Genomic DNA, 20572 nt, shown 5'->3' with positions numbered 1-20572 from the left:
CCATCTACTCTGCTAATTAACAGGAACAATATAATGGATCTCCTTCTACTCTGCTAATTAACATGAACAATATAATGGATCTCCTTCTACTCTGCTAATTAACAGGAACAATATAATGGATCTCCATCTACTCTGCTGATTAAGAGGACAATATAATGGATCTCCATCTACTCTGCTAATTAACAGGAACAATATAATGGATCTCCCTCTACTCTGCTGATTAAGAGGACAATATAATGGATCTCCCTCTACTCTGCTGATTAAGAGGACAATATAATGGATCTCCATCTACTCTGCTAATTAACAGGAACAATATAATGGATCTCCATCTACTCTGCTAATTAACAGGAACAATATAATGGATCTCCCTCTACTCTGCTGATTAAGAGGACAATATAATGGATCTCCATCTACTCTGCTGATTAAGAGGAACAATATAATGGATCTCCCTCTACTCTGCTAATTAACAGGAACAATATAATGGATCTCCTTCTACTCTGCTAATTAACAGGAACAATATAATGGATCTCCCTCTACTCTGCTAATTAACAGGAACAATATAATGGATCTCCTTCTACTCTGCTAATTAACAGGAACAATATAATGGATCTCCTTCTACTCTGCTAATTAAGAGGACAATATAATGGATATCCTTCTACTCTGCTGATTAAGAGGACAATATAATGGATCTCCTTCTACTCTGCTAATTAAGAGGACAATATAATGGATCTCCATCTACTCTGCTAATTAAGAGGAACAATATAATGGATCTCCTTCTACTCTGCTGATTAAGAGGACAATATAATGGATATCCTTCTACTCTGCTGATTAAGAGGACAATATAATGGATCTCCTTCTACTCTGCTAATTAAGAGGACAATATAATGGATCTCCATCTACTCTGCTAATTAAGAGGAACAATATAATGGATCTCCATCTACTCTGCTGATTAAGAGGACAATATAATGGATCTCCATCTACCCTGCTGACTAGGAGGACAATATAATTGTCAAGCCCTGACCTTAGAGAGCCTTTTTATTTCTCTCTTTGGTTAGGTCGGGTGGGATTTGGGTGGGCATTCTAGTTTTTCTATTTCTTTGTTGGCCGGTTATGGTTCCCAATCAGAGGCAGCTGCCTATCGTTGTCTCTGATTGGGCAGCTGCCAATCGTTGTCTCTGATTGGGCAGCTGCCTATCGTTGTCTCTGATTGGGCAGCTGCCTATCCTTGTCTCTGATTGGGCAGCTGCCTATCCTTGTCTCTGATTGGGCAGCTGCCTATCGTTGTCTCTGATTGGGAATGATACTTAGGCAGCCATTTTTCCCCCCACCTTCTGTCGACGGGATCTTGTTTTTGTTCAGTTACTGTGTAGCAGAACGTTACGGTCGTTTATCTTTTGTTGTTGTTGTTGTTGTTGTTGTTCATCCAATAAAGAAAGATGGTCCCTTCATCCATCAGTCAGACTGTTATGTGACCCAGAGAGGACCCAGGGCTGTATTCTGATGTGACACAAGGCAGAGACTGTGTGTGTGTCTCTCACCAGGCAGGGCCTGTCAGTCAGGAAGGGAGAGGAGGTTAGGAGGGTTACTGCTCTGCCTCTACCCCCACTCTATCACAACACACACACACTGTCAGCATAAACAGGTATAGGGAAGGGAGTAGTGGAGCCACTGTCACCATAGACTTCAACCCCTCTTCTTGTTTTCACTCTCAGACTCCTCCTGTCTCTAGTGATCTCATCCATGCCTTTATCTCATAAACTAAACCAGGGGACAGTTATGGTCACGTCTCAGGACATGTTTTCTCTCTGTATCCCTCAAGGGCAAAATATGAAAAGCACTTGAGTTGTTTAAAGCAATGATGAAATCCTTTTCTCCTCTTATTTTTTTTCTTCTCTCTCTCTCTCTCTCTCTCTCTCTCTCTCTCTCTCTCTCTCTCTCTCTCTCTCTCTCTCTCTCTCTCTCTCTCTCTCTCTCTCTCTCTCTCTCTCTCTCACACAGAGGTATACCACCAGGCCGTGCTGTTGACCCAGCGTGAGCCAATCAGAAACTGACGTCTAGCACCTGACATATGATTTCATTTGGGTCAGATCCGAGGCTCCGGCTTTGGGCCAACAGGACCGATCTGTCAGGGGACAACAGCCATTCCATGATACACTGCACAGAACCGTGCCTTCAGAACCGTGCCCATAGAACCGTGCCTTCAGAACCGCCCACCTCCTGAGTGGCATCGCGGTGCTAGCTGTGTCACTAGAGATGCTAGGTTCTAGTCCAGGCTCTGTCTCAGCCGGCCGTGAAGAAGCATCTAGAGAGAAGTACACAACACACACACACACAGAGAGAGAGAGAGAGAGAGAGAGAGAGAGAGAGGAGAGAGAGAGAGAGAGAGAGAGAGAGAGAGGATGGGGAGAGACAGAGAGAGAGGATGGGGAGAGAGAGAGAGATAGAGAGAGAGAGAGAGAGAGAGAGGATGGGGAGAGACAGAGGATGGGGATAGAGAAAGAGGATGTGGAAGAAAGATTCCTCTGGCTGGTATATTGAACAGTATTCTAATGAGATATTCCACAGCTGGCCTGGTTCTGTGTCTCCAAGGCAGACTGACTGGAGGAAGTAGTTCCCTAACGACGGCTCCTCAGTAAGGAAATGTATTAACTCCCTAACAACCACTCCTAGTCCCCTTCTCTCTGACTGATTCTCTCTCTCTCTTACCTCTCTCTCTCTCTCTCTCTTACCTCTCTCTCTCTCTCTCTCTCTCTCTCTCTCTCTCTTACCTCTCTCTCTCTCTCTCTTTTACCTCTCTCTCTCTCTTACCTCTCTATCTCTCTCTCTTTTACCTCTCTCTCTCTCTTACCTCTCTCTCTCTTACCTCTCTCTCTCTCTCTCTCTTTTACCTCTCTCTCTCTCTTTTACCTCTCTCTCTCTCCCTTACCTCTCTCTCTCTCTCAATTCAATTAAATTTGCTTTATTGGCATGACATAACAATGTACATTTTGCCAAAGCTTACTTTGTAAATGTACAATATTGTCACGCCCTGACCACAAAGAGCCCTTGTTTCTCTATGGTGTAGTAGGTCAGGGTGTGACTAGGGGGTATTCTAGTTTATAATTTCTATGTTGTGTTCTAGTTTATATTTTCTATGTTGGTGTTTTGTATGATTCCCAATTAGAGGAAGCTGGTATTTGTTGTCTCTAATTGGGGATCATATTTAAGTTGTTATTTTTCCCACCTGTGTTTGTGGGATATTATTTTGTGTTTAGTCACGTTCCGTTGTTCGTTTATTTTATTTATTTTTGTTTAGTTTAAGTTTCACTTTGGAATAAAGATGTGGAACTATACATCCCCTGCGCCTTGGTCTGTCTCTCCTCACGACAGAATATGAAAAATAATGAGAATCAAAATTGTCAATGGGACAACAGTAACAACAATTACCAACACATTGAACAATCACAATAAGCATACAGTAGAGGACATGTGCAGGTTGATTGGTCTGTCAGACACTGTCCCTCCTCTTACGACAGGCAGCAATGTAGTGTAGCTCTGCCAACCCACAGCTCTCTGCGTCCTCCCCCAACAGGACGGGTAGCCTATTCAAATCTCTATCTCTCTCTCTCTCTTTTACCTCTCTTGCTATCTCTCTCTGTTTTACTCCTCTCTATCTCTCTCTCTCTCTCTCTTTTACCCCTCTCTATCTCTCTCTCTTTTACCCCTCTCTCTCTCTCTTTTACTCCTCTCTCTCTCTCTTTTATCCCTCTCTATCTCTCTCTCTTTTACTCCTCTCTCTCTCTCTCTCTCTCTCTTTTATCCCTCTATCTCTCTTTATTTTACCTCTCTCTCTCTCTCTGTCTCTCTCTCTCTCTCTTTTACCTCTCTCTGTCGCTCTCTCTCTCTCTTTTACCTCTCTTTCTCTCTTTTACCCCACTCTCTCTCTTTTACCCCTCTCTCTCTTACCTCTCTTTCTCTTTTACCTCTCTGTCTCTGTCTCTCTCTCTCCCTCTCTGTCTTTCTCTCTCACACAAAGCATAGACAGGTATATCTGGGTGAGTGGGGGCACCACCGTGGACTTCAGGCAGACATGCTGCAGCAGGAGACTGTGACTGGGGGAGCACCAACAGACAGGCTGGAGCAGGAGATTGTGACTGGGGGAGCACCAACAGACAGGCTGGAGCAGGAGACTGTGACTGGGGGAGCACCAACAGACAGGCTGGAGCAGGAGACTGTGACTGGGGGAGCACCAACAGACAGGCTGGAGCAGGAGACTGTGACTGGGGGAGCACCAACAGACAGGCTGGAGCAGGAGACTGTGACTGGGGGAGCACCAACAGACAGGCTGGAGCAGGAGACTGTAAATGGGCGTCTGCCTGCATGATGCTGCCGTCCAAACTGGTGCCAAGAGGTCTCTCTGTTTGGGATGTGAAGAAGCTGTCATCTCCATGGGGAATGAATGTGGATGAAAAACTATTTAGTCTGTTGGATCTAAACAATGTTTCTTAACTCTGGAAACAGAACTTCTGTATGGATCTCCTGCAGATCTGTTGCTCAAAGATAAATTAGGCGTCTCAACACCAGGACAAGACTGGATTATTAAATTAAATCACATCTCAGTCAAAACAGACGGGAGAAATGGCCACTATTTTTTTCTCTCTGAAACGAAGGCCTCTTTTCTTTATTTAAAGTGGTTAACTTGTTGTTTTCATCTATTCAGAGAACAACCACGTCCGAATCTGTCAATTAGGGTTTGAACTCCGTGCTGTTACGAGTTACTGTTAGACCAGAACTGTCTGTTTGGAGATAAACAACGTGACACTTTCAGTTAGAATGTTAGGTAGCCTAGTGGTTAGAGTGTAGAGGAGGCAGGTAGTCTAGTGGTTAGAGTGTAGAGGAGGTAGGTAGCCTAGTGGTTAGAGTGTAGAGGAGGCAGGTAGCCTAGTCTTTAGAGTGTAGAGGTGGCAGGTAGCCATAGTGGTTAGAGTGTAGAGGAGGTAGGTAGTCTAGTGGTTAGAGTGTAGAGGAGGCAGGTAGCCTAGTGGTTAGAGTGTAGAGGAGGTAGGTAGTCTAGTGGTTAGAGTGTAGAGGAGGTAGGTAGCCTAGTGGTTAGAGTGTAGAGGAGGCAGGTAGCCTAGTGGTTAGAGTGTAGAGGTGGCAGGTAGCCTAGTGGTTAGAGTGTAGAGGAGGCAGGTAGCCTAGTCTTTAGAGTGTAGAGGTGGCAGGTAGCCATAGTGGTTAGAGTGTAGAGGAGGCAGGTAGCCTAGTGGTTAGAGTGTAGAGGAGGCAGGTAGCCTAGTGGTTAGAGTGTAGAGGAGGCAGGTAGTCTAGTGGTTAGAGTGTAGAGGAGGCAGGTAGTCTAGTGGTTAGAGTGTAGAGGAGGCAGGTAGTCTAGTGGTTAGAGTGTAGAGGAGGCAGGTAGTCTAGTGGTTAGAGTGTAGAGGAGGCAGGTAGTCTAGTGGTTAGAGTGTAGAGGAGGCAGGTAGTCTAGTGGTTAGAGTGTAGAGGAGGCAGGTAGCCTAGTGGTTAGAGTGTATAGGTGGCAGGTAGCCTAGTGGTTAGAGTGTAGAGGAGGCAGGTAGCCTAGTGGTTAGAGTGTAGAGGAGGCAGGTAGCCTAGTGGTTAGAGTGTAGAGGAGGCAGGTAGTCTAGTGGTTAGAGTGTAGAGGAGGCAGGTAGCCTAGTGGTTAGAGTGTAGAGGAGGCAGGTAGTCTAGTGGTTAGAGTGTAGAGGAGGCAGGTAGTCTAGTGGTTAGAGTGTAGAGGAGGCAGGTAGCCTAGTGGTTAGAGTGTAGAGGAGGCAGGTAGTCTAGTGGTTAGAGTGTAGAGGAGGCAGGTAGTCTAGTGGTTAGAGTGTAGAGGAGGCAGGTAGCCTAGTGGTTAGAGTGTAGAGGAGGCAGGTAGTCTAGTGGTTAGAGTGTAGAGGAGGCAGGTAGCCTAGTGGTTAGAGTGTAGAGGAGGCAGGTAGTCTAGTGGTTAGAGTGTAGAGGAGGCAGGTAGTCTAGTGGTTAGAGTGTAGAGGAGGCAGGTAGCCTAGTGGTTAGAGTGTAGAGGAGGCAGGTAGTCTAGTGGTTAGAGTGTAGAGGAGGCAGGTAGCCTAGTGGTTAGAGTGTAGAGGAGGCAGGTAGTCTAGTGGTTAGAGTGTAGAGGAGGCAGGTAGTCTAGTGGTTAGAGTGTAGAGGAGGCAGGTAGCCTAGTGGTTAGAGTGTAGAGGAGGCAGGTAGTCTAGTGGTTAGAGTGTAGAGGAGGCAGGTAGTCTAGTGGTTAGAGTGTAGAGGAGGCAGGTAGCCTAGTGGTTAGAGTGTATAGGTGGCAGGTAGCCTAGTGGTTAGAGTGTAGAGGAGGCAGGTAGCCTAGTGGTTAGAGTGTAGAGGAGGCAGGTAGCCTAGTGGTTAGAGTGTAGAGGTGGCAGGTAGCCTAGTGGTTAGAGTGTAGAGGAGGCAGGTAGCCTAGTGGTTAGAGTGTAGAGGAGGCAGGTAGTCTAGTGGTTAGAGTGTAGAGGAGGCAGGTAGCCTAGTGGTTAGAGTGTAGAGGTGGCAGGTAGCCTAGTGGTTAGAGTGTAGAGGAGGCAGGTAGCCTAGTGGTTAGAGTGTAGAGGAGGCAGGTAGCCTAGTGGTTAGAGTGTAGAGGAGGCAGGTAGTCTAGTGGTTAGAGTGTAGAGGAGGCAGGTAGCCTAGTGGTTAGAGTGTAGAGGAGGCAGGTAGCCTAGTGGTTAGAGTGTAGAGGAGGCAGGTAGTCTAGTGGTTAGAGTGTAGAGGAGGTAGGTAGCCTAGTGGTTAGAGTGTAGAGGTGGCTTGTAGCCTAGTGGTTAGAGTGTAGAGGAGGCAGGTAGCCTAGTGGTTAGAGTGTAGAGAAGGCAGGTAACCTAGTGGTTAGAGTGTAGAGGAGGCAGGTAGCCTAGTGGTTAGAGTGTAGAGGGGGCAGGTAGCCTAGTGGTTAGAGTGTAGAGGAGGCAGGTAGCCTAGTGGTTAGAGTGTAGAGGAGGCAGGTAGCCTAGTGGTTAGAGTGTAGAGGAGGCAGGTAGTCTAGTGGTTAGAGTGTAGAGGAGGCAGGTAGCCTAGTGGTTAGAGTGTAGAGGAGGCAGGTAGCCTAGTGGTTAGAGTGTAGAGGAGGCAGGTAGTCTAGTGGTTAGAGTGTAGAGGAGGTAGGTAGCCTAGTGGTTAGAGTGTAGAGGTGGCTTGTAGCCTAGTGGTTAGAGTGTAGAGGAGGCAGGTAGCCTAGTGGTTAGAGTGTAGAGGTGGCAGGTAGCCTAGTGGTTAGAGTGTAGAGGAGGCAGGTAGCCTAGTGGTTAGAGTGTAGAGGAGGCAGGTAGCCTAGTGGTTAGAGTGTTGAGGAGGCAGGTAGCCTCGTGGTTAGAGTGTAGAGGAGGCAGGTAGCCTCGTGGTTAGAGTGTAGAGGAGGCTGGTAGCCTAGTGGTTAGAGTGTAGAGGAGGCAGGTAGCCTCGTGGTTAGAGTGTAGAGGAGGCTGGTAGCCTAGTGGTTAGAGTGTAGAGGAGGCAGGTAGCCTAGTGGTTAGAGTGTAGAGGAGGCAGGTAGTCTAGTGGTTGGAGTGTTGGGACAGTAACCGTAAGGTTGCTGGATCGAATCCCCGAGCTGACAAGGTCAACATCTGACATCTGTCGTTCTGCCCTTGAACAAGGCAGTTAACCCACTGTTCCTAGGTCGTCATTGTAAATAATATTGTTTTCTTACCTGACTTGTCTAGATAAATTTAAAAAATTGCAACAGCGATAATTGTTCAGCACCATGGACAGCCACCATTCACCCAATATATGTATGGGAGTTTATCAAAATTGGATTTGTTTTCAAATTCTTTGTGGATCTGTGTAATCTGAGAGAAATATGTGTCTCTAATATGATCATACATTTGGCAGGAGGTTAGGAAGTGCAGCTCAGTTTCCACCTCGTTTTGTGGGCAGTGAGCACATAGCCTGTCTTCTCTTGAGAGCCATGTCTGTCTACGGCGGCCTTTCTCAATAGCAAGGCTATGCTCACTGAGTCTGTATATAGTCAAAGCTTTCCTTAATGTTTGGGTCAGTCACAGTGGACTCTCTCGCTCTTTTTTTATATCTCTCTCTCTCTCTCTTCCTCTCTCTCATACACTTGCGTACACCACTAGCAGCGGTAGGAAAAACCCAGTGACGTTTCTCGTGCTCATTATTCTCATCAACAAGATGTTCACTTTTCTCTCTCTGACGCGCGTGAACACCGGACGTCTGACGCCACCTGGGTCTCTTATAAAAGTCACCCGGAGGGACGATCTCAGCACGTAGCTCTTAGTCGATCATTACTTCGTTTTCAAGCAGGGTACCGGAGGATAACGCACTGGCCAGTGTCTGTCTGTACACCAGCTCGTTGAGAAGCGGCTTTCACCTCAAGTGTCGGGTAAAAGAGACATTTCAGGTAACTTGTCTATTTTCTCATGTTGTTGTTGTTGTTGTTGCTGAAGACATGTTAGACCACGTAAAGGAATCTCTACATCATTGTAAAGTAAATCAGTCTATATCGTTATGTGTTTTACCATTGCTCCAGATACAGTCTATACCATCATTGTCCAATTTGAGGAGGGTTGTGTTTAAAAAAGGACACATTTGATATTTTAAATACTCACGTCAGATGTTTGTAGTGATATTGCAACTCTCCCATCAGAAGAAGAAGAAGTCCGTTTAACGCCTCAACAGCTCCACGGACTGTCTGACGGTTGTGCGTAATGGGCTTTTTTACGCACATACATAGAGACTGTGGAAACTAGTGATTTAAGGGATTTAAAAAAAAATGAAGACTGTTGTCTGATGTTCTAAATGTTCTAGATATTCTGATGTTCTAAAATAGTAACATAATAAATCTAACGAAAATATAATTACAAGTATAATGTTTGGTCTTTATTTGGTCTTTTAGTCTATTTCATCCATCCCTTCACTGCCACTACAATGTTCACTCTCTCTCCGCACCCCATCCACGCAGGTCTCAATGCCACCCGGTTTCTAGCGAAGACACGCGGCTCAACTCGAGCTAAAAACAAGACAAGATGACCGGTATCCACGTGGAGGGACTGGCGGCGATCGCCCTCTTCTACGTTCTGATCCTTGCGGTGGGGATCTGGGCAGCGTGGAAGAACAAACACGCCGGGGAGGCGGAGGGCACAGACCGCAGTGAAACCATCATGGTTGGTGGAAGGGACATTGGTTTATTTGTTGGTGGTTTTACCATGACCGGTGAGTTTCATTGTGTGAATGATTGAGATAGGCCAGTCGATGTTCTATTTGTAAGTTGATTTCTAAATAAAGGTGATTCTGAAAGTTTACTAACAGAATGTTGTAGGACTATACCCTTTTTTAAAAAATGTTTTACTTGATTAATATAAAAACCGGTTGTAAAAAATGTATAGGCTACTTCAATTTGATAACTCATGCTCGATGGTTAGGGGAAAGGCGTTTAACTAAAGACACTAACTAACATGTTGAATTGCAGCATTGAACAGCTTTACTTTACATATTTTATTTATCATAGTTTACAGATTTTTAAAAAATACATTATTCCGTGAAGAAACTAATGATCAGACCATTTTCAAGCATAATTCTTATGCGCGGAATGTTGTCACCTTGTCGTTTGGATTGACACGCATCGGGTAAATCATGATTTGACTCTGTGAATTACTGTAGGCTGAACATTTATGTTTAGTTGTTGTCATTGCAGCGACCTGGGTTGGTGGCGGATACATCAACGGAACGGCGGAGTACGTATATCTTCCTGGTTACGGCTTGGCTTGGGCACAAGCGCCTTTTGGATATGCGCTAAGTCTAGTCGTAGGTGAGTCATCTCGTTAATAATAAACAGTGCGTTCGGGAACTATTCAGACCCCTTGAATTCTGTTACCTTACAGCCTTATTCTAAAATGGATTAAATTGTCAGGGCTCTGACTGGGCAACTCAAGGACATTCAGAGACTTGTCCCGAAGCCGCTCCTGCGTTGTCTTGGCTGTGTGCTTTGGGTTGTTGTCCTGTTGGAAGGTGAACCTTCGCCCCAGTCTGAGGTCCTGAGCGCTCTGGAGCAGGTTTTCATCAAGGATCTCTGTACTTTGCTCAGTTCAGCTTTGCCTCGATCCTGACTAGTCTCCCAGTCCCTGCCGTTGAAAAACATCCACACAGCATGATGCTGCCACCACCATGCTTCACCGTAGGGATGGTGCCAGGTTTCCTCCAGACGTGACGCTTGGCATTCAGGCCAAAGAGTTCAATCTTGGTTTCATCAGACCAGAGAATCTTGTTTCTCATGGTCTGAGAGTCCTTTAGGTGCCTTTTGACAAACTCCAAGCGGGCTGTCATGTGCCTTTTACTAAGGAGTGGCTTCTATCTGGCCACTCCACCATAAAGGCCTGATTGGTGGAGTGCTGCAGAGATGGTTGTCCTTCTGGAAGGTTCTCCCATCTCCACAGAGGAACTCTGGAACTCTGTCAGAGAGACCATCAGGTTCTTGGTCACCTCCCTGACCAAGGCCCTTCTCCCCCGATTGCTCAGTTTGGCCGGGTGGCCAGCTCTAGGAAGAGTCTTGGTGGATCCAAACTTCTTCCATTTAAGAATGATGTTCTTGGGGACCTTCGATGCTACAGACATTTTTTGGTACCCTTCCCTAGATCTGTACTTCGACTCAATCCTGTCTCGGCGCTCAAACGACAATTTCTTCAACTTCATGGCTTGTTTTTTGCTCTGACATGCGATGTCAACCGTAGGACCTTATATAGACAGCTGTGTGCCTTTCCAAATCATGTCCAATCAATTGAATTTACAACAGGTGGACTCCAATCAAGTTGTTGAAACATCTCAAGGACGATCAATGGAAACAGGATGGACCTGAGCTCAATATAGTCTCATAGCAAAGGGTCTGAATACTTATGTCAATAAGGTATTTCTGTTTTTTATTTTTAATACATTTGCAAACATTTCTGAAAAACGGTTTTCGCTTTGTCATTATGGGGTATTGTGATGTCATTATGGGGTATTGTGATGTCATTATAGGGGTATTGTGCATAGAGTGATGAGGGTAATTTAAAAAAAAAACAATTTTAGAACAAGGTAACAAAATGTGGAAAAAGTCAAGGGGTCTGAATACTTTTCAAATGCACCGTACAATAGACTACAGTTTGGAATATAAAACTTAATAACGTAGACTTGTGAAATAATCCATCATATATTTGACATTCCTCTGAAAATCCCCAATATCCTGTGCGTCTATTAAACCTGCCAACATGCTTGCCGTGTGCAGGGGGTCTGTTCTTCGCCAAGCCCATGCGCTCCAGAGGTTATGTCACCATGCTGGACCCTTTCCAGCAGAAGTATGGGAAGAGGATGGGTGGTCTGCTCTTCATACCTGCTCTAATGGGAGAGATCTTCTGGTCGGCGGCCATTTTATCTGCTCTGGGTAAGTTATTATCAATGATAATACAGCACAGTGGTGATCTCTGTCTGTGTTGTTACTATCTCTGACCAGGTCCCTGTCTGTCTGATCCTCTAGGAGCCACGCTGAGTGTGATCATAGACATAAACATCAAGATGTCTGTGGTGATCTCTGTCTGTGTTGTTACTATCTCTGACCAGGTCTGTCTGATCCTCTAGGAGCCACGCTGAGTGTGATCATAGACATAAACATCAAGATGTCTGTGGTGATCTCTGTCTGTGTTGTTACTATCTCTGACCAGGTCTGTCTGTTCCTCTAGGAGCCACGCTGAGTGTGATCATAGACATAAACATCAAGATGTCTGTGGTGATCTCTGTCTGTGTTGTTACTATCTTTGACCAGGTCCCTGTCTGTCTGATCCTCTAGGAGCCACGCTGAGCGTGATCATAGACATAAACATCAAGATGTCTGTGGTGATCTCTGTCTGTGTTGTTACTATCTCTGACCAGGTCTGTCTGATCCTCTAGGAGCCACACTGAGTGTGATCATAGACATAAACATCAAGATGTCTGTGGTGATCTCTGTCTGTGTTGTTACTATCTCTGACCAGGTCTGTCTGATCCTCTAGGAGCCACGCTGAGTGTGATCATAGACATAAACATCAAGATGTCTGTGGTGATCTCTGTCTGTGTTGTTACTATCTCTGACCAGGTCTGTCTGATCCTCTAGGAGCCACGCTGAGCGTGATCATAGACATAAACATCAAGATGTCTGTGGTGATCTCTGTCTGTGTTGTTACTATCTCTGACCAGGTCTGTCTGATCCTCTAGGAGCCACGCTGAGTGTGATCATAGACATAAACATCAAGATGTCTGTGGTGATCTCTGTCTGTGTTGTTACTATCTCTGACCAGGTCCCTGTCTGTCTGATCCTCTAGGAGCCACGCTGAGCGTGATCATAGACATAAACATCAAGATGTCTGTGGTGATCTCTGTCTGTGTTGTTACTATCTCTGACCAGGTCTGTCTGATCCTCTAGGAGCCACACTGAGTGTGATCATAGACATAAACATCAAGATGTCTGTGGTGATCTCTGTCTGTGTTGTTACTATCTCTGACCAGGTCTGTCTGTTCTCTAGGAGCCACGCTGAGTGTGATCATAGACATAAACATCAAGATGTCTGTGGTGATCTCAGCCTGTATTGCGATCTTCTACACGTTAGTCGGAGGTCTGTATTCTGTAGCCTACACCGACGTGGTGCAACTCTTCTGTATCTTCCTGGGACTGGTGAGACACTCGGCCCGGACCACTTATTTCAGCTGGACTTCATTTGGCTAGGGAGTTTGTACTTTTTGGGGACCATTCTGTTGGGTTCCATTGTAGCTGAAACATTTGAAAGGATTTGAGAAGGAATAGGCACAACTCTTACTATTAAAAACATGGTTCTATATATCTACAACTATTAAAAACATGATTCTATATTTCTACAACTATTAAAAACATGATTCTATATATCTACAACTATTAAAAACATGATTCTATATTTCTACAACTATTAAAAACATGATTCTATATATCTACAACTATTAAAAACATGATTCTATATATCTACAACTATTAAAAACATGATTCTATACTTCTACAACTATTAAAAACATGATTCTATATATCTACAACTATTAAAAACATGATTCTATACTTCTACAACTATTAAAAACATGATTCTATATATCTACAACTATTAAAAACATGATTCTATACTTCTACAACTATTAAAAACATGATTCTATATATCTACAACTATTAAAAACATGATTCTATACTTCTACAACTATTAAAAACATGATTCTATACTTCTACAACTATTAAAAACATGATTCTATATATCTACAACTATTAAAAACATGATTCTATATATCTATAACTATTAAAAACATGATTCTATATATCTACAACTATTAAAAACATGATTCTATATATCTACAACTATTAAAAACATGATTCTATATTTCTACAACTATTAAAAACATGATTCTATATTTCTACAACTATTAAAAACATGATTCTATATATCTACAACTATTAAAAACATGATTCTATATATCTACAACTATTAAAAACATGATTCTATATATCTACAACTATTAAAAACATGATTCTATATATCTATGACATTCCGGCTGTAGCAGTGTGTGTTTGACCCAGGGTTGATGTTGTCTCTGCCTCTGTGTCAGTGGGTTTCAGTACCGTTCGCTCTGAGCAACCCAGCGGTGTCTGACATCAAGATCAGTGCAGTGAAGGAGATCTACCAAGCTCCCTGGAAGGGAAACATCAAGAGAGAAGACGCCTGGGTCTGGATAGACAACTTCTGTCTGCTGGTACGTACAGTACTGGATAGGACTGGTTCTGGATAGGACTGGGTCTGGATAGGACTGGGTCTGGTTCTGGATAGGACTGGGTCTGGAAAGGACTGGGTCTGGTTCTGGATAGGACCGGGTCTGGAAAGGACTGGGTCTGGTTCTGGATAGGACCGGGTCTGAATAAAACTGGGTCTGGATAGGACTGGGTCTGGATAGGACTGGGTCTGGTTCTGGATAGGACTGGTTCTGGAAAGGACTGGGTCTGGTTCTGGATAGGACTGGATCTGGATAGGACTGGGTCTGGATAGGACTGGGTCTGGATAAGACTGGGTCTGGATAGGACTGGTTCTGGATAAGACTGGGTCTGGATAGGACTGAGTCTGGATAGGACTGGGTCTGGGTCTGGATAGGACTGGTTCTGGATAAGACTGGTTCTGTCTGCTGGTACATACAGAACTGGATAAGACTGGGTCTGGATAAGACTGGGTCTGGATAGGACTGGTTCTGAATAGGACTGGGTCTGGATAAGACTGGTTCTGTCTGCTGGTACGTACAGAACTGGATAAGACTGGGTCTGGATAGGACTGGGTCTGGATAGGACTGGTTCTGGTTCTGAATAGGACTGGGTCTGGATAGGACTGGTTCTGGATAAGACTGGTTCTGGATAAGACTGGTTCTGATACTCCAGCAGACAGAATATTTACTGTTTAAGGAGTAGTGATTATGTTCTGATTGTAATGATACTTACTGTTGAATTCACTATCTCCTCTCTGTGTTCTAGATGAATTCACTATCTCCTCTTTCTATTCTAGATGAATTCACTATCTCCTTTTTCCATTCTAGAGGAATTCACTATCTCCTCTCTGTAATCTAAATGAACTCACTATCTCCTCTTTCCATTCTAGATGAATTCACTATCTCCTCTTTCCATTCTAGATGAATTCACTATCTCCTCTCTGTGTTCTAGATGAATTCACTATATCCCCTTTCCATTCTAGATGAATTCACTATCTCCTCTCTGTGTTCTATATGAATTCACTATCTCCTCCATGTGTTCTAGATGAATTCACTATCTCCTCTCTGTGTTCTAGATGAACTCACTATCTCCTCTTTCCATTCTAGATGAATTCACTATCTCCTCTCTGTGTTCTAGATGAATTCACTATCTCCTCTCTGTGTTCTAGATGAATTCACTATCTCCTCTCTGTGTTCTAGATGAATTCACTATCTCCTCTCTGTGTTCTAGATGAATTCACTATCTCCTCTCTGTGTTCTAGATGAATTCACTATCTCCCCTCTGTGTTCTAGATGTTGGGGGGGATTCCCTGGCAGGTATATTTTCAACGGGTTCTCTCTGCCTCTTCAGCTACGTACGCCCAGGTGCTCTCGTTCATCGCCGCTGCAGGGTGCCTGGTCATGGCCGTGCCCTCAGTAATGATCGGGGCTATAGGGGCCTCCACAGGTGAGACACGCAGGGACACACACACACACACACACACACACACACACACACACACACACACACACACACACACACACACACACACACACACACACACACACACACACACACACACACACACACACACACACACACACACACACACACACAGGGTGCCTGGTCATGGCCGTGCCCTCAGTAATGATCGGGGCTATAGGGGCCTCCACAGGTGAGACACGCAGGGACACACACACACACACACACCTGGGGTACAGTTCCTTTATGTATGAGCGGTTCTAACTAGGACATGTCGTTCTGTCGTGTTGGTTGATCTACAGTTGTTAGTTGTTTTCCTAACATTCCCAAACGTCTGATTGATAGTTCCTCATCTGGTAGCCTAATGATGACACATATTCCAGAGGTATGTCCCCCTGCTGGGCGTTGGGGGGGGAGGGGGTCCGGGGGACACCTCAGGGTGTAACCATGTTCCCCTCAGATCTCTGGAAAGCTCCTAAAAAACATCAGCAGCTGGTCCCTTCATCCATTATGGAGGATCGTTCTCAACCTCTCTCTCTCTCTCTCTCTGTCGCTTTCTCTCTCCCCCTCCCGCTCTCTCTGTCTCTCTCTCTCTCTGTCTCTTTCTCTCTGTCTCTCTCCGTCTCTCTCTGTCTCTCTCCCCCTCCCTTCCTCTCTGTCTCTCTCTCTCTCTCTCGCTCTCTCTCCCCCTCCCTCTCTCTCTCTCTCTCCGTTTACTACTGTGAACTTTGTAAATATTACATCTGAGGAGAAGCAGAAGGGACTGAATTAGTTTTGATCTCCAGGTTTTAACTCCAGCATCAAAGTCCTGCTGAATCACTGTCTGTACACTCAGTCGGGAATGGGAGGTGAAATGCTACGTTAAGGGTTGATATATAGTTACAGTAAGACTACGTCCAGTGATGGGAGGTGAAATGCTACGTTAAGGGATGATATATAGTTACAGTAGGACTACGTGAGGTAAAATGCTACGTTAAGGGGTGATATATGGTTACAGTAGGACTACGTCCAGTGATGGGAGGTGAAATGCTACGTTAAGGGATGATATATAGTTACAGTAGGACTACGTGAGGTAAAATGCTACGTTAAGGGGTGATATATGGTTACAGTAGGACTACGTCCAGTGATGGGAGGTGAAATGCTACGTTAGTTGTAGTTCTTTAGTAGGTTCCTTTGACTGCTCTTCTTCCACAGTTGTAGTTCTTTAGTAGGTTCCTTTGACCTCTGTTCTTCCACAGTTGTAGTTCTTTAGTGGGTTCCTTTGACCGCTCTTCTTCCACAGTTGTAGTTCTTTAGTGGGTTCCTTTGACCGCTCTTCTTCCACAGTTGTAGTTCTTTAGTGGGTTCCTTTGACCGCTCTTCTTCCACAGTTGTAGTTCTTTTTTGGGTTCCTTTGACCACTCTTCTTCCACAGTTGTAGTTCTTTAGTGGGTTCCTTTGACCGCTCTTCTTCCACAGTTGTAGTTCTTCAGTAGGTTCCTTAGTTTGACCACTGTCTACGTTCTAAGTTCTTGGTTCTGGGTTCTTGACTGTTGTGTGTACTGTTCCTCATGTTCCTCAGACTAGAACCAGAGAAAGGGAGGCCTTTAGATTCAGCTGTGGTTCCAGGTTCTAAATGATATGTTGTGTTCCTCAGACTGGAACCAGACGGCGTATGGACCTGTACCTCCCAAGGAGAGGGACCAGGCAGACATGATATTACCCATAGTCCTCCAGTACCTCTGTCCTCCCTTCGTCTCCTTCTTCGGCCTGGGGGCGGTCTCTGCTGCCGTGATGTCATCTGCCGACTCCTCCATCCTATCAGCTAGCTCCATGTTCGCTCGGAACATCTACCAGCTGGCTTTCCGCCAATCGGTGAGTTGGGAAGGGGGCGGGACTAAAAAAAACACCACTTACTACATCCTGTTCACAAAACATCTGAACATCATAGGAGCAGTTGAGCCACTGTTCTCGGTGTTGTTGTGTGTGTGTAACGTTGTACCCCCCCTTCCCCCCAGGCATCGGACACCGAGATCGTGTGGGTGATGCGTGTCACCATCTTTGTGTTCGGCGGCCTGGCCACGGCGATGGCGTTGCTAACGGGGACGGTGTACGGGCTGTGGTACCTGAGCTCCGACCTGGTCTACGTTATCATCTTCCCTCAGCTCATCTCCGTTCTCTTCGTCAAGGGAACCAACACGTACGGCTCCGTTGCTGCTTACGTCTTTGGTCTGATCCTGAGGATCGGAGGAGGGGAACCCTACCTTTCACTACCCCCCTTCATCTACTACCCCGGCTGGCAGATAGAGGACCGGATCCATCATCTGACTGGAGAGGTGGAACACATCGTGGTGCAGAAGTTCCCGTTTAAGACCGTCTCCATGTTGGCCTCCTTCCTGGGCAACGTGGCTTTCTCCTACCTGGCCAAGTATCTGTTTGAGAGCGGCAAGTTGTTGCCCAAGTATGACTTCCTGGACGCGGTGTTGGCCCAGCACAGCATAGAGAACATGGACAAGACCACGTTGGTCAACCGTAACACCATCGTGCTGTCTGAGATGGCGCCTGTCAAACCACGGCTCAGCGTTCAACTGGCGGCTACGTTCACCCGCAGAGACACTCTGGCTGAGGAGGACTCGAGTCCCGAAGACAGCCCCAACCACGAGACCCTGGACTAAACCCCGGACCTTGAACCCCAGAACGTAAAGAGACTAAAGAGAGGACTGAAATGACGGCGACTGAAATACACATTTTGACTAGTTTGCTATTTAACTACTTTAATTTGATCCCCATCACGGCCAGGTGAGTTATGGAGATGGAACAGAATAGATGGCATAGAGATAATGCCATCTATAGGGGCGGCAGGGTAGCCTAGTGCTTAGAGCGTTAGACTAGTAAACGAAAGGTTGCAAGATCGGATCCCCCGAGCTGATAAGGTAAAAAAATCTGTCGTTCTGCCCCCTGAACCAGGCAGCTAAACCCACTGTTCCCCGGTAGGCCGTCATTGTAAATAAGAATTTGTTCTTAATAAGCTGACTTGCCTCGTTAAATAAAGGTTAAAATAAGAGGACATTATGAAGATGGGACAGAATAGATGGCACGGAGATAAGAGGACATTATGAAGATGGGACAGAATAGATGGCACGGAGATAAGAGGACATTATGAAGATGGGACAGAATAGATGGCATTATGAAGATGGGACAGAATAGATGGCACGGAGAAAAGAGGACATTATGAAGATGTAACAGAATAGATGGCACGGAGATAAGAGGACATTATGAAGATGTAACAGAATAGATGGCACGGAGATAAGAGGACATTATGAAGATGGGACAGAATAGATGGCATTATGAAGATGGGACAGAATAGATGGCACGGAGATAAGAGGACATTATGAAGATGGGACAGAATAGATGGCACGGAGATAAGAGGACATTATGAAGATGGGACAGAATAGATGGCACGGAGATAAGAGGACATTATGAAGATGGGACAGAATAGATGGCACGGAGATAAGAGGACATTATGAAGATGGGACAGAATAGATGGCACGGAGATAAGAGGACATTATGAAGATGGGACAGAATAGATGGCACGGAGATAAGAGGACATTATTGGCGCAGTGTCCTTGACATAAGAGACCAGACTAATGTTGCTGCTGAATGTGTGTCACCAGTGGAGAACGGACCTCCATGTTGGTACGTAATCAGACCTGAACTCTCTCTCCCTGGTCTCAGTCTGTGATGAAATGACCGTGGGTGATAAAGCAGTAATCCTATTGGACATGAACAATGACTTAAAAAAAAAAAAAAAAAATCAAGTTTTTGATCCAATAGAAATGGTTTTGAGCCAAAAATGTACAGACAGCTTACAGATGTAATGACGGGAAAGCGGAATAGTTATGAGTATAAAGATTCAAATAGTTTGTCACTGTTATTTTAGTTACAAACAGCAACACTTAAATCTTTAATTTGACTGATGAATTAAGTTGTGGTCTGAATGGGAAGTGTAATGTTCTGAGACGTATCGTAGAAAGATAAACATCTCTAATCAAATAAGCAGACGGACAATAAATTGATCATCAAATCTGATTTGTGGATATTTTGTGACATGGCATATTCCTGTGTTCAATCCACTGTACTGTTGTATACTGGTTCAGGATGATGGACAAAGGGAAATCAGGATGATGGACAAAGGGAAATTAGGATGATGGACAAAGGGAAATCAGGATGATGGACAAAGGGAAATCAGGATGATGGACAAAGGGAAATCAGGATGATGGACAAAGGGAAATCCGGATGATGGACAAAGGGAAATCAGGATGATGGACAAAGGGAAATTAGGATGATGGACAAAGGGAAATCAGGATGATGGACAAAGGGAAATCAGGATGATGGACAAAGGGAAATCAGGATGATGGACAAAGGGAAATCCGGATGATGGACAAAGGGAAATCAGGATGATGGACAAAGGGAAATCAGGATGATGGACAAAGGGAAATCAGGATGATGGACAAAGGGAAATCAGGATGATGGACAAAGGGAAATCCGGATGATGGACAAAGGGAAATCAGGATGATGGACAAAGGGAAATCAGGATGATGGACAAAGGGAAATCAGGATGATGGACAAAGGGAAATCCGGATGATGGACAAAGGGAAATCAGGATGATGGACAAAGGGAAATCAGGATGATGGACAAAGGGAAATCAGGATGATGGACAAAGGGAAATCAGGATGATGGACAAAGGGAAATCAGGATGATGGACAAAGGGAAATCAGGATGATGGACAAAGGGAAATCAGGATGATGGACAAAGGGAAATCAGGAAAATACTTTGACAACCCTGTTTGTAAGCTTTTAAATGATATCAAACTCACACAATGAATATTTTCCAGTGCTGAAGATATACATGTCTCATGGTCGGGTGGGGAACAACAAAACGGTTGAACTTTTTCAGCACCTCCATCTCCTGCTATTCCTGCTATAAGGCCCTACTGGGTTATTACTAAAGGCCCTACTGGGTTATTACTAAAGGCCCTACTGGGTTATTACTAAAGGCCCTACTGGGTTATTACTAAAGGCCTTACTGGGTTATTACTAAAGGCCCTACTGGGTTATTACTAAAGGCCCTACTGGGTTATTACTAAAGGCCCTACTGGGTTATTCTGTGGGTTCCACATACATAAATGTATGTACGTATTGTTGTCAACAGCATTGTACAGTGTTTTGTGTGGCGTGTATATCTGTATATAATATAATAATAATAATGTGTGTTTCTGTATATAATATATAATAATAATATGTGTTTGTATATAATATATAATAATAATATGTGTTTGTATATAATAATAATATGTGTTTGTATATAATATATAATAATAATATG

At 44.7% G+C, this 20572-nt stretch overlaps 1 protein-coding gene across 2 annotated transcripts; it reads left to right on the top strand.

Annotated features, from left to right (window-relative positions):
• The first annotated feature begins 8147 nt into the window (after positions 1-8147).
• Positions 8148-18982, top strand: LOC110528716 (high-affinity choline transporter 1-like). Of its 2 annotated transcripts, none has more exons than XM_036982088.1 (9): positions 8148-8380; positions 8942-9192; positions 9674-9787; positions 11240-11395; positions 11489-12658; positions 13606-13749; positions 15040-15193; positions 16845-17062; positions 17206-18982. In XM_036982088.1, exons 5-9 carry the CDS (start codon positions 12548-12550, stop codon positions 17860-17862), a joined length of 1284 nt encoding a protein of 427 aa, XP_036837983.1. In that variant the 5' UTR covers positions 8148-8380; positions 8942-9192; positions 9674-9787; positions 11240-11395; positions 11489-12547; the 3' UTR covers positions 17863-18982. The 2 variants fall into 2 exon arrangements, with proteins under 2 accessions (XP_036837983.1, XP_036837982.1); XM_036982087.1 differs by having other exon boundaries at positions 8149-8380; positions 12510-12658.
• The last annotated feature ends 1590 nt before the right edge of the window (positions 18983-20572 follow it).

This window comes from Oncorhynchus mykiss, chromosome 7 (assembly GCF_013265735.2).
Source record: "Oncorhynchus mykiss isolate Arlee chromosome 7, USDA_OmykA_1.1, whole genome shotgun sequence".
NCBI classification, from domain to species: Eukaryota; Metazoa; Chordata; class Actinopteri; order Salmoniformes; family Salmonidae; genus Oncorhynchus; species Oncorhynchus mykiss.
Note: the sequence above shows the minus strand (reverse complement) of the source record. Positions and strands in the feature narration are given on the sequence as shown.

Coding starts and splice junctions, on each gene's coding strand:
- LOC110528716 (XM_036982087.1), top strand. CDS start 9,006: ATGACCGGTATCCACGTGGAGGGACTGGCGGCGATCGCCCTCTTCTAC. Junction 9,193..9,673: donor TGGTGGTTTTACCATGACCG/GTGAGTTTCATT, acceptor TTGTCATTGCAG/CGACCTGGGTTGGTGGCGGA. Junction 12,659..13,605: donor TCTGTATCTTCCTGGGACTG/GTGAGACACTCG, acceptor CCTCTGTGTCAG/TGGGTTTCAGTACCGTTCGC.